Source organism: Equus caballus, chromosome 7, assembly GCF_041296265.1.
Source record: "Equus caballus isolate H_3958 breed thoroughbred chromosome 7, TB-T2T, whole genome shotgun sequence".
NCBI lineage: Eukaryota > Metazoa > Chordata > Mammalia > Perissodactyla > Equidae > Equus > Equus caballus.
Genome location: NC_091690.1, coordinates 75522448 through 75536216, shown reverse-complemented (window position 1 = coordinate 75536216; position 13769 = coordinate 75522448). Strand labels below are relative to the sequence as shown.

Genomic DNA, 13769 nt, shown 5'->3' with positions numbered 1-13769 from the left:
ATGGCAACGTTGAACTCCAGCAATTCCCTGTCCTCCACATTCTATCTCACAGGTATCCCTGGATATGAGGAATTTCACCACTGGATTTCCATCCCATTCTGTCTCCTCTACCTGGTTGGAATAATGTGTAACTGCACCATTCTGCATATCGTGCGGACAGACCCCAGGCTCCATGAGCCCATGTACTACTTCCTGGCCATGCTTTCTCTCACTGACATGGGCATGTCTATGCCCACAATGATGTCACTCTTCAGGGTGTTGTGGTCCATTTCCAGGGAGATTCAGTTCAATATTTGTGTGGTCCAAATGTTTTTCATTCACACTTTCTCCTTCACTGAATCATCTGTGCTGTTGGCCATGGCCCTTGACCGCTATGTGGCCATATGCCACCCTCTACAATATGCGACCATTCTCACTCCAAGACTCATCACTAAAATTGGAATTGCAGCCCTGCTTAGGAGTGGTTTTGCCATGATTCCACTTCTATCCCGACTGCCCTTTTTTCCCTTCTGCCGCTCCCACAAACTTTCTCATTCTTATTGTCTGCACCAGGACATGATCCGCCTTGCCTGTGCTGACACTAAGTTTAATGTTATATATGGATTGGTTCTGATCACTGTGCTGTGGGGCATGGACTCTCTGGGTATTTTTGTGTCTTATGTTTTCATTCTTAATTCGGTATTAAGAATTTCATCCCGTGCAGGGAGGTTTAAGGCTCTCAACACATGTGCATCTCACATCTGTGCTGTCCTCATTCTATATGTGCCTATGATTGGGCTATCTATTGTCCATCGTTTTGCCAAACACTCCTCCCCCCTTATCCACATCTTCATGGCTCATATCTACTTATTAGTCCCGCCTGTGCTCAACCCAATCATCTATAGTGTGAAGACAAAGCAGATCCGTGAAGGAATTCTCCACCTGCTTCTTCCCCCTAAAATCAGATCTACTGTGTTGTAGACATGTCCTCAAGACAATAATGGCATCAATCTTAATGAGGAAAATACACAGTGAGTTGTCTGCTCTGGATATGTTGGCACCAGAGTTGCTGATGAAAGACTACTTAAAAAGTAGAAAGAGAGCTAAGAGAACATTACAAAAAAGTCCTAAAGGAGAAAATTGCTGTTCACTGGGATTGTATAGCCTGCCTTAACGTGTACACAAACACTCATTCTGTCACAGTGCCCTGAACTTACAGGTGTTGTGTCTGAACCAGAGTCTTAACTGCTGCAGGCTGTATAATTTGAGAAGCCCAATTCAAAGAAAAAGTTGCTGGGCCCTTTGCTGAAAATGCAAGGGAAAAAAGAGCTTTTATTTTTCTTCCGTGGTCTCTCTCTTAACCATTCACATATTTTTAATTTTCTCTTTTCTCTTGCTCTCTTTTGGGCATGGGGATACCTGTAGAGTAAGTGCAAATGTGCATGGGAACACAAGGTCCATGTCTTGTGAATTGGAGCACTGGTTATGGGTGTGGATAGGTTCAGGGTCAGGAGCATGCCAAGGATAAAAGGCAATAGCAGCAGTCTCTGGTCAGGGGTAAGGTAGCTAGTGGCCAAGAAATCATTCTGGGAAGATACGGAGGGTGCAGCCCGTGTGAATGTATATGAGTTGGGCTCCAACCCCCAGCACCTTCCTCATTTTCATATCAGTTTTCTATTACTGAACATAAATTCAAAGGCAAAATCGTTTAAAAGTTCAAGACAGAATTAAACCCAAGTCACCACCTAGCATTATACCCCATTGGTCCCTCTTTTGAAAGCCTAATTTTAAGTACTGCATGGGTCACACACTCACAAATAGCCCATCAGCATTAAATCAGCCTCTACACGTCCAACTTTTGAGATATATTGGTTATATACTATTTCTGGGGAAGAAAGACGGCAAAAGGACTGTGTAGGACCATACTTGCACAATGAGTTTTTTATTTTTCATAGAATAAGTAGATTTACTTGAAACATTTATGACACAATATTAACGTCTGCTTAAATTTATTGTTAAATTTACTGGTCTGGGTTCTATTGCAAAATTTTATGTTAATTTTGCCTATTGTTATAACTCAAAATTTAATCATGATGTTAAATATCAATAAAAAGAATTGAAAGATTTAATGATTACATTTGAGATTAACTATGAATTTGAAATGGATTAGTACAGCAAAACGGAGGGAACAACTGAAAAAAAAAATGGAAAACAAAGAGGTGAAATGATCTATCCTTGTCACTTTTCTTAGTAAATTTATACAGCTAGTACAACAGAAGTGTTCTAATTTGAGAGCCCTTATTCTTAAACAGAGAATTATACTGTCCCCCATATAATGATCTGGGATGGTGAGAGAATAAACTCCATCAATGGTGTTCTCTGACACAAAGCAAGACAACCAAATGTTGATGGAGACTCACAAGGTAAACAAGAAACCTTACTTTTCCCTGCCTTCATTTACCTGGGAGTCATGGCTGTGTGTTCATGTATCAGGGCCAGATTAGAAACTAGAATCCTCAGAGGCCTTGTGTCCTTTACACAACCGGCTCTAAGAGATTTTCTATTGAAAGCTCCTCCCTGGCAAAGAGCAATGCCCTCATAAGGACTGAGCAGATTGAGGCAGAACAGATAGGATTCCATCCTGGTCTTCAGGCTGGTGAGTCTTCCCTGTCTCCTCGCTCACAGTGCATCCTTGGGACACAGTGATGGATGAAGGGAAAGAAGAGGAAGAGAATAGACAGGGGATAAGTTTAGGGAAAAGAATAATGAAGCTTTGGGAAAGAATAGGATCACGTTTAGGAAGGGGCATATAATCCTAGTAAAAACATTTGGATTTCAGCGTGAATGCATTCAATGTTCATTTTAGAAAAATTAGCCTTCCTAATAGCTAAAGAATGATTGATAACTAGTATGTTTGGAACATGGTTCAAAATGTTCTAAAAGAATTTTCTGTTCTGAAACCAAGGGTTTAATTTTTAAGAGTTTGTTTACTCTTATTATTTCTGTATTTCAGATGAAGAAAGTGAGGTATAGAGATGCTAAAGTTCTTCTGCAATCTCATACAGCTAATCAATAATATTTTTTAATTTACTTTCCCTCAACTCTAGAGTGAATATCTTTGAAGCTAGGCTTTGACACAATTAGTCTGACTGTACAGCTCATGCCCTCTAGCACTAAGAAGCCTTGTGCCATATTCAACCCAAAATTGATGTTTGTACCATCCCAGTTAGGATGGAGGCAAGTGTACTGATTTTAATCAGATTTTTAGAAATAGAATCAATAGCATTTTTCTTTAAATTGGTGGAAAAGGGAAAAGAATGATGCTCATATTTCTGAATTGGCCAAATCACTGAAAGATAACGACATTTACTAAGATGGATGACAGCAAAAGTAAGATAAAGTTAGAATGGAAGTTTAGAAGTAGGGTTGGGATTTCAATTTTAAAAATATTTTATTTGTAAAATTTTTGTGAAAGAAAAAATGGTGGTAATGCCCAGGAGGAATTCGGTTATGTAAATCTGAATTTGTGACTAGCAGATGTAGATCTGAGGTCTAGTGACATTTATTTAAGAGTCTTCATTAAAAGATTGCTATTAAAGCAATGGATGTAGATGAGATGGTTCATATACATTAAATTGAATGAGACATTACAGGAGCTAAAGCTGAAGTTTAAGAATCACTAATATTTAATGAATGGTCAGAACAGGCATCTTTAAAGAAGAATGAGGAGCCAGCCTGGTTAAGGTCACATGTTCTGCTTCAGCAGCCGGGAGTTCACCAGTTTGGATACCGGGTATGGACCCCACACACCGCCCATCAAGCCATGCTGTGGCAGGCATCCCACATGTAAAGCAGAGGAAGATGGGAAGAGATGTTAGCTTAGGGCCAGTCTTCCTCAGCAAAAAGAGGAGGATTGGCAGTGGATTTAGCTCAGGGCTAATCTTCCTCAAAAAAAAAAAAAGGTAAAAAACAGTAAAGAAAAAATAAGTAAAGAAAAATGAGAAGATGAAACCAGAGAGGTAAAAAGAATATCAGAAATGTTCAATATCACAGGCATTTATCTTTCTAGAGCTTACAAAATGCACTTATAGAATGCATTTTACAGTTACAGAATGTCAGAATGTGAGGCAATGGTGACATTTTATATGAAACTCTTTGATTTTGCTGTTGAGAAGGTCTATGTGTTTTGAACCAGAATGTCTTATAAGTTTGAGAAATTCTACTCTATATTAATTTTGAGTAGATTTCAAGATTAAATTGACATATTGATGTAGATCTTATTTCACTATTGGTGGGATAGTTCCATGAATTTATTCTTAGACATTTGTTTCCCTTGATCCTTGCTTATGAACACTGCATCAGATTATATATAACATTTTGCATAATTATACATTATTTTGCATAATTATGCATGTTTATGCATAACTGCACAAGCCTCAATTTTAAAATGTCTCAGAACAGTTTCTGACACATAGAACACATGCAATAATATTTATTTAGTGCATGAAAAATGCATACATGCATGTAATTATTAACAATAAGTTTAGAAAACAAATTATATCTGGCCTAGGAAGTCTTTATAGACGTTAATCATTTTACTATTAATTCACACTTGATGCAATATACTCTACCAAGTGATGCTGGTGATGCAAAGATAAATACATATATTCTATCTGCCACTAAGGGATTCACAGTTTGTTGAATATTTACATGCATAAATAAACTACATATTAAGTGTGCAGCTCAATTAATTTTTTATAAACTGATCACTGTGATGTAGGTAGTATATAAATGAATAAACAGTCATCATCAGCACCCTAGAAGTCCCGCTCATACTGACTGCCAATACTCCACAATGTAACAACTACCCTGACTTAGACTATGGATTAGTTTTTAACTTTTATATGAATGGTTGACTTCTTTCTCTCATCGTTATTTTGTAATATTCTTGCATGTTGCAGCATGCGGTTGTAGATTGTTATATGTACAGCATTTTACTGTGTCAGTATACCGAACTATATTTATTCTTTATGCTGTTGATGGACATTTTGTAAGTGGTTCACATTTTTAAATTTGATACAGACATGTAAACATAAGTCATGCTTGTAATAATGCTGTATTACAGATTGGTATTAGAGTTTGTAGGAACACGGAAGAAGGGATAGTCTATATGAGGTAATTCACCAGTGCCCTAAGAATACATCTAAAATATATCTTGAAGGATGCTTTTAAAAACGTGTTTGATGGAACTTTCCATTATTGTTTACACACATTTGTCCATTAGAAGCTTGGACTTGACACTGATATTTTTACCAATTCAAATACAAGGGAGTCAAGAAGAAAGTATCAAGGTGATTCTATTGTAACATCAAATGGATAGAACACCTGTGCGAAACAGTAAAACTTCAAGATGGTTTAAATACAAGATTGTAGGTTTCCTTGGTTTGGAAGATAACCAAGATTACGAACAACCCTTCTTTTAACATATTCATCTCACTATACTTTGCCCCTTTTAAATTTTTGTAATTCCTGAAGGCCTTGTCAACAGGTTCAAGACTATTCCTTTCTACTTTCATATAGCCATAGAGGTTATGTGCTGCCTTGGGGTTTTACAAAATTTAGCCTTTAACAATCATCTAAAAAAACTGCTTAAAGTCCACTGGAACATAAGGATTTATATAGCTGAGAAATCAGATCTTGTTTCTTTCCTCATATTCTTCATTTCCACTCCTTTTTCGTAATTTTGTCTATATTTGTGTTCCACTTGGTTGGTTCATACCATTTTCTGGCTACTTACCTAGTATTTATCCTCTGGACCATTGTAGGGTATGGTTATATGACCAGGGAGCCATAATTTTCACTAATTTTATTTGCAGTCAATAATATAGTACCATCCTTTCCTCTTAGAAAAGCCAGAGAAGCAGCTTATTTCTACTCTTTAGGAATAAAATCTACATCTAGTACTTAAAGTAACTTTCCCATTAATTGAGAAACTCTTACATATGTATATACTGAAAAGAGAAAAACTGTGCAGATTTTTTGCTGATTTCCACCCGTGTGATTCCTAGAATCTTGCCTCCAATGAATGATTCCTACTTTCACTCCTCCTGTTATTCATTGTCATACCTTTTAAAAGTATTGACAACTCCATTGCAATCACATAATTTTATGGAAATAGCCTCTATTCCTACTGCAACTGCCACGGACTGTCTCTTGAGAACAGTCCCCTGCTCCTACCTAGTTTTGGTTCTCTTCACATTTACCATCCACACTCAACTGCTCCTTCCATAATCTTTTATCACAGGCACTCCTTTTCGTTTTCTTCCCTTTTATACCAATGTCTAGATAATACATCTTGCTGAAATGAGGTTGTAATTTTTATTGCTGCTGTGGAATCTTCAAATGACCAGAAGAGATACTTTTTACTACTAAATAAGTACAGAAAGGAGTAAATAAATGCTTTGGAAATACTCCCCTCTCAAATGATACAAGTGAGCTACATCAAAATATGGAATAAGGGTTTAGGGAACTTGGAAAGTGATTGAATTATTATGCACCTAATTTAACAATGCTTTTTTTTTTTATCAGTCTAGTTTTTGGTTGACATTTATCTTAAATTCCTAAAGTTGTAATTGACTCAGCTATCAATGAGAAATTCTACCATATTTTATTCAGATGGATGTTGTAAGTTTTAAAACAACGTTGTGTATTTGTACACTGTGTGTGGAGTATCGTGTGTGTGTGTGTGTGTGGTACTTGTATATATATTACAGATAAGTCATACATTACCTTTTCCTTTACTTCCATTTTCCTTCTGTTTCCATTCAATACTGTTCTCCCTGTCTTGGTTTCCCAGAGCTTCCATGAAAACCATTTTAAACTTTGACAAGCCTCTTAACCTTTTTGATCCTTAGATCACTTATAGATAACATATGGAATTTTAATATTCTCCTTGAAAGATTTTGTTTTGTTTTAATAACAGAGATGATTTTTGCAGTCTAATAAAAAGTCATGCAAATCATGGCAGCACCTCACTAACTGGTCGTTGATGCTGTGGTTTTACTATTATTCTCTATCTTATTTTGTAATAATATGACCAAATACTAACAAATGTATCAATTTTAATCCTTTAAAGTAATTTTTAATATTTTGGCATATATTTGGTGAATTTATTCTTTATTGAATAGTTATTATCCATCCCAGGTGTTGATCTCTGTGTGTTGTCATTCAATCAACTGGAATTAATGGCCATCTCTATATTTAGAGGCTACCTGAACTTTAAATTGGTTGACATTGAAGGGGAGTTTGTTGGTGATGATTGTGATGATGAGAGGAGGTAGCTAATTAAGTGTTCTTATACTATCTTTAAACCTCAAAAGCTACAGAAAACTATCCAGTGACCTGTAGATTAGGTGAGTTTATATTTCTGAAGACTTATTCATTACCAAATAGGATGTTCTTTCCCAATGGCGCCTAACTTCACCTCTTCTTTTTGTTGCTTGGAATCCCGGGAATGGAAACACACCACATCTGGATTGGCTTTCTCTTTTATGCTGTGTACCTGACTGCACTCATAGGGAACTTCAGTATTCTGTTTGTGACCCAGGCCGAGAGCAGTCTACACCAGCCTATGTTCTATTTTCTGGCCATGGTGGCTACCATTGACTTGGGTCTCTCTACAGCTACCATTCCTAATATTCTTGGGATGATCTGGTTCAACCTCGTGGAGATCATCTTTGAAGTTTGCTTCACCTAGATATTTTCCATTCGTAACTTCACACTTATGGAATCAATAGTCCTCTTGGCAATGGCTTATTACCATTGCGTGGCCATCTGCAACCCGCTCCGATATAGCACCATCCTCACCAACATGATTTTTTCTGTGATTGGTCTTGGTGTGTTAACAAGGGCATTTATTTTGTTGATTTCATTTGTATTTCTCATTTTGTGATTGCTTCTCTGTGGAAATCATGACATTCCTCACGCCTACTGTGAGCACATGGGTCTCATTTGCCCTTCTTGTGCCAGCAACAAGATCAATATTATTTATGGCTTATGTGCAATTTGTAGTCTAGTGCTAACATCATGGCCATTGCCTTTTCCTATGTTCAGATACTTTGCACTCTTTTCCATCTTCCCTCCTGTGAAACCTGACTCAAGTCCCTCAGCGCCTATGGTTCTCATGTGTTTGTAATTCTTGCTTTCTATACACCAGCTCTGTTTTCCTTTATGACACATCACTTTGGCCAAAATTTCCCCCATTATATCCACATACCCCTGGACAATCTTTATGCTATGCCTTCAGGGGAACCCAAATGAAGATATGGGCATTAACAGTATTAATTTAACGTATTAACATACAGTAGAATTGCCCAGCAAAATATGTCTCATTATTTCTCTCTCTCTCTTTCAGGTTTATGTGTGTGTGTATATATGTTTGTGTGTGTGTGTGTACCTCTTGCTCCCTGAACAAGAAGCTAATTTTTCTAGTGCGGGTATACTATATTTCATATGAAGCAAATGGTTAACCTGAAGTGAATCCCTTCACTCTCAATATGTAAGAGGTAAAAGTTTCCTAATATTTTGCACTTCTGAAAATGTATTTTCTTCACTCTCATAAATGATAATTCAGCTGAGAATCAATTATGAAATTGACGATTATTTTTCTTCAGACTAGTAAAAAATGGTATTTAATTCTCAACTCACGTTTTTGTTGCCTTTAAGAACATTGCATCTGGCTGTTTGTCTTTCCTTTTTCAGCTTCTGAATTGTCTTACTCATATCTGCTCTTACTTTTCTCTATATCTTTGATCAATAGATATTTTAACACAGCTGGTGGGATGCAATTTTATATTACAAATTTATATTATAATTTTATATTTGTATATTATAATTACAAATTTATATTATAAATATCTTTATATTAGTCTGGTAATTATTTTGAATAAACTTTTGATGTATATATTTATAATTAGTTATCACACATGATATCTTTTAATATAGCTCCCGCACCCTATTTTCCAGTTTCTTCTTTTAAAAATCCTATAAATAATATTTAGATAATAATATTTTAGAAACTCTTAATTTATTCTACATTGATCTACCTATAATTTAACAGCCATTCGATTTTATTGTTTCACTCTTCTATGTTACATCTTTAGTGAATTATTCATTATTACTTGTAAAGTCTCTATAGTTACTTTTTAGGATTTCTACTTTTTTTTGTATTCAACGATTATAAATCTTGGCTATAATAATTATTTCATGATACTTCAGTTTTAATTGGTTATTTCTTTTTACTCAATTATTTTAATCTTTTCTAAATTTTTAATCTTTTACTTTTGAAGATGATAAACATTTGAATATTTCTTCATTTTGTTTATTTAAGTTTTTTCTGGACTGATTTGTTTTCTTTCTGTGAATATTCTGGTTCACTTTCTTTATGTATTGTGTTATATAGGTTTCAAGATCCATCTTAAGTGAGATATTTCCCTACATCCTTTTCCTCTCCCTTTTTCATCTGTCTCTTTTGTTTTCTGTTTTCCTCTCTCTCTGCCTCACTCACTTTATCCTCTCCTATAAATTCACCATCATTGTAACTTAAACCTATTTCTGTCTAGAAATTTTGTGATGATCTCTACCAAAACTCCTGTGATGTCCAGTGCAAAAACTGGTTTTCTAGTTGAAACTTCAGGATATCTAAGAGAGAAGCAATGACCAGTAGGTGCTTGCATCATTTGAGTTGAGAGTTTGAGCTGGGAACTATGATCATGCTCCTTTATGAATGTATGAGTACCAAAAAATTTAACCCCAGCAGTATTTTTCAGCTTTCATTCTGATGCAGTAAGTCTCATCCCAAACTTTATTTTGAATAGTAATAGGTTTGTTTTAGGATCCTGACTCTGGTAGAATGTTTTAGTCCTCCTCAGCTCAAAGGAGTAGACAGTCTATCTTACGCAGCATCTATTTTTTTCCTGGAGTATTTTGTATATAGTTTATTTACTCTTGAGGAATAATTAACATGTAGCAAAATGCGTAGATCTTTTGTGTACAATTTAATGAATTTTGACAAATGAATGTACTCATGGAGCCAACATGTAAACCTGAATATGCATATTTTCATTACTCCAGAAAGTTTTCTCATACAACCTTCCTTGTCTCCCAAGATAGGCAAACACAATTCTAACTTCTGTCACCACAGAGTTGTCTCGCTTGTTCTTGAGATTTAGATATATTGAAGCATATAGTATTATAGTTTTCCTTGTAGCTTATTTTATTCAAAAAAGCATATTTGTTTGTTTCTAGCATGTTGTAATCTGTATAGTAGTTCTTTCTTTTTTATTGCTGAATAATAATTCGTTGTAGGAATATACCCTAATGTATATTATCCTTTGTCTTGTTGAATGCATTTGGGTTATTTCTTCTTTGTGGTATTGTGAATAAAGTTGACATGATTGCCAATATTGGGGGTTTTTGTGGATAAATCCTTCTATTTCTTTTGGTTAAATGCATAAAAGTGGAATTTTTAGGTCATAGGACAAGTATAGCATAATATGTATTAAACACTGTATTTTTTTTCTTTTGCATGATTAACTCAGCAGATTTTCAGTTGTTCCTTATTTGTTTTGTCACCACTTTGTATTGTGAATGTATTTTTGAGTGTATTAATCAACTGTGGCATGAGAAGTCATTTTATTAAAGAGTTGAATTGCATTTTCTTTAAGATTAAAAATTCTAGGCACATTTTCTTGGGTTTATTAGATGTTACATATCATTCTTTATGAGTAATTGCTCAAATTCTTTTCCCCTTCTTTTATATTGCTTTTTTCAAGTCTTAATAATTGAGTTATAGAATATCTTTATATAGTCTGCTTACATGGCTTTTCTCATGCTATACATAGTAAATATTTGATGTCTGTGGTTTGCCCTTTCATCGTTTAGAAGTTCTTAAAAGAGTAAAATAGGGGCTGGCCCCGTGGTGTAGTGGTTAAGTGCACACGTTCCGCTTCTCGGTGGCCCAGGGTTCTCCGGTTCGGATCCTGGGTGAGGACATGGCAGTGCTCGGCAAGCCATGCTGTGGTAGGCATTCCACATATAAAGTAGAGGAAGATGGGCATGGATGTTAGCTCAGGTCCAGTCTTCCTCAGCAAAAAAAGGAGGATTGGCAGTAGTTAGCTCAGAGTTAATCTTCCTCAAAAAAAAAAGAGTAAAATGTTTTAATTTTAATAAAATCCGAGGTGTCTTTATTCATGTGCCTTGCTTAAAAATCTTTTCCTGCCCTGAGCTCTCAAATGTATTACCCTGTTATTTCCTCTAGAGATCTTATAATCTTAATTTTAATAATTAGATTAGGAGTTAGGATTTATCTCAAAAATTCCATTAGAAATGAATAATAATGATCAATAATTAAGATGTGAAATGAGTGATACATGTATTTAGGAACCTTGGCAATAAAAAACTTTTATGTAGTGAGTTTAAAATGTGACCAGAAAAATGTGGAGTGGAAGAAATGATTAAACATAGGTACTCAATTTTACTTTCTTTTAAACATTCCCCTTTATTTCCTCATCGCTTAATAATACTTTATAATAATAAAAATTATCTACGTTCAACATCAAACATTTTATACAATTAACAAAATTTCCCCCAAAATAATTATCACTGTCTAGAAATAAATAATTTAAAATCTTGTGAATTTATTTGTGAAAATTATATTTTCTTGGTATTTTGCATGCTGTATACAATTTTGTAACTTGTGGGGTTTTTTCCACTTAACATTGAATCGTGAAAAAAATCAAATGCAAGTAACATATGTTAAGGGAATCCATCTGATACATATTATTATGTTGTCATATAGTACTAAAAACTGAGCTGTGGAATCACGCTGGCTGGTTTGGAATCCAGGCTCCATGTCTTACTAGCTGTGCGACTTTGGGCAAAGTACTTTATGTCTACACGTCTCATTTTGCTCAACTGTTAAGTGGAAATAAAAATAACACCTAAACCATAGGATTGTTGTGATAGTAAAATCAAATAATATATGTAAAGTATTTGAACCTGTCCCTGATACAGGAGAGTTTTGGAAGCATTATCTATTACATGATCTTGAATAATTTGTTTATTATTATTTGCACATTTAAGATGATACTGATTTCAAATATGCTTTATTTTGATACTCTTCCTTAATTGGTGGGCACCTCTCTCTTACTCTTGACTATAGTCTTCAGAGAGCATCATGTAATTTGAGGATATCAGAGTATCTACTTATTTATAGTTTTAAATAAAAATGCAGCAGGAATAGAGTTTCCAGTTAAATTTGAGAATAATGAAAAAGCAATAATGTTCAATCGGGTCCAAAAATAGCAGTGGTCTTGAGAGCAGGAAAATAATAATAATCTCTTACAATTTATGTCAATGTCATATATCACATGGAGTGTTAACCTTGTGTTCATATTGTCTCTTTTCCTCATAAAAAAGAGAATTTGCCTCCAGCTTACAAATGAGAGAAACCTCAGTGTTGCAGAACTGGCCAATTTCAGTTAAACACAAATCCTTTGATGTAGAAAATAGGTGTGTGATCTGATCTAAACCTACCCTACTAGATTTGGTGCCCACTTCAATCTCTGTATTAACTACTGTGCTCTGCCTTACACTGAATCTGCAAAAATAAAGTTTATCAAGTCTCTCTGATCATCCTCATGTTGTTTTCTCTCTTGAAATGTGTAATTAATAGAACAGTAGTCCTGGGAACCCCTACCAATCACTAACTTATACATGATACACGAGCATATGTTCACTCCCTAAATAGAAATAATCTCTTCCTATTCAGAGACTCAGGAGTATTCTTTAGATCTATATGTTTCACTCTCAGCATATTTCATTGCAGAGATTCTATGTTTTCTTAACAAACACACAGCCTATTTTTGTAAGGTAAATCGCTTTTATAGCCACCTGTACAAATAACATGAGGAGATTGACGAATTGTTCTTAAACGGAGGAGAGAGAGACATTCGATGTGAGCAAAGTGTATCCATCATTGATTTCTAAATGAATATGCTTCTGTAAACCACATAGGGTGTATCTTTATTGAGATGCTTATGTATTTAAACATACTGAGTTTCTAGTGTCTGTAAAAATGCATATTATTTCTACTTAGTCCCCTTTGCTTAGACTTCTTCTTTCTAATTCCTCCACTAATTCAATCATCTACTCAATAAAAACAAAAAGAAAAAAGCTGTTCATACTTTGAGAGCAAATGAAATGGAGTAATAAACTAAGGAAGGAGGAGTCAGTGGAGAAGAAGAAATCTAAGGTAAAACACATTGAAGCAGGTTGGCAGAGAGAAATTTGAAGGAGAGAGAAAGCAAGAAGGTGAGTAATAGAATAAGGAGGAAGAAGTGGAAGGGAAGGAAAACAGTAAGGAGAAGGAGAATGAGATGGACAGATAGAGGGAGAAAGAGAAAGAGAAGAGGGAATATCTGGTGCCAATAGTGGAAGTGGAAAAATATCTTCTGCAGCTTGACCACTTAGATCTCTGGGAATCATGAACACATCATATTCATCTTCAGAATAACCATATAGAATGATTACTAATCCACCTTGATATTTAGAATTCAGAGCTTGTATTTTCACTCCATGAATAAGTGAAATGCACAAAAGAAGACACCCTTCCCATTAAGTGGTCATGACCTTACCTCATTTATCCTTTTCAAGGCCTCTCCTCCTTCCTCAGATCCATGTATGTTAACGTTTAGTCCTTTGGACAAAAACTGGAGATATTCATCCACTAT

General features: G+C 35.1%; 1 protein-coding gene and 1 pseudogene across 1 annotated transcript; both read left to right on the top strand.

The window, feature by feature from the left end:
- Positions 1-960, top strand: OR51L24 (olfactory receptor family 51 subfamily L member 24). The gene has a single exon (NM_001391675.1). It carries the CDS (start codon positions 1-3, stop codon positions 958-960), a length of 960 nt encoding a protein of 319 aa, NP_001378604.1.
- On the top strand, positions 7433-8327 carry OR52E66P (olfactory receptor family 52 subfamily E member 66, pseudogene; annotated as a pseudogene).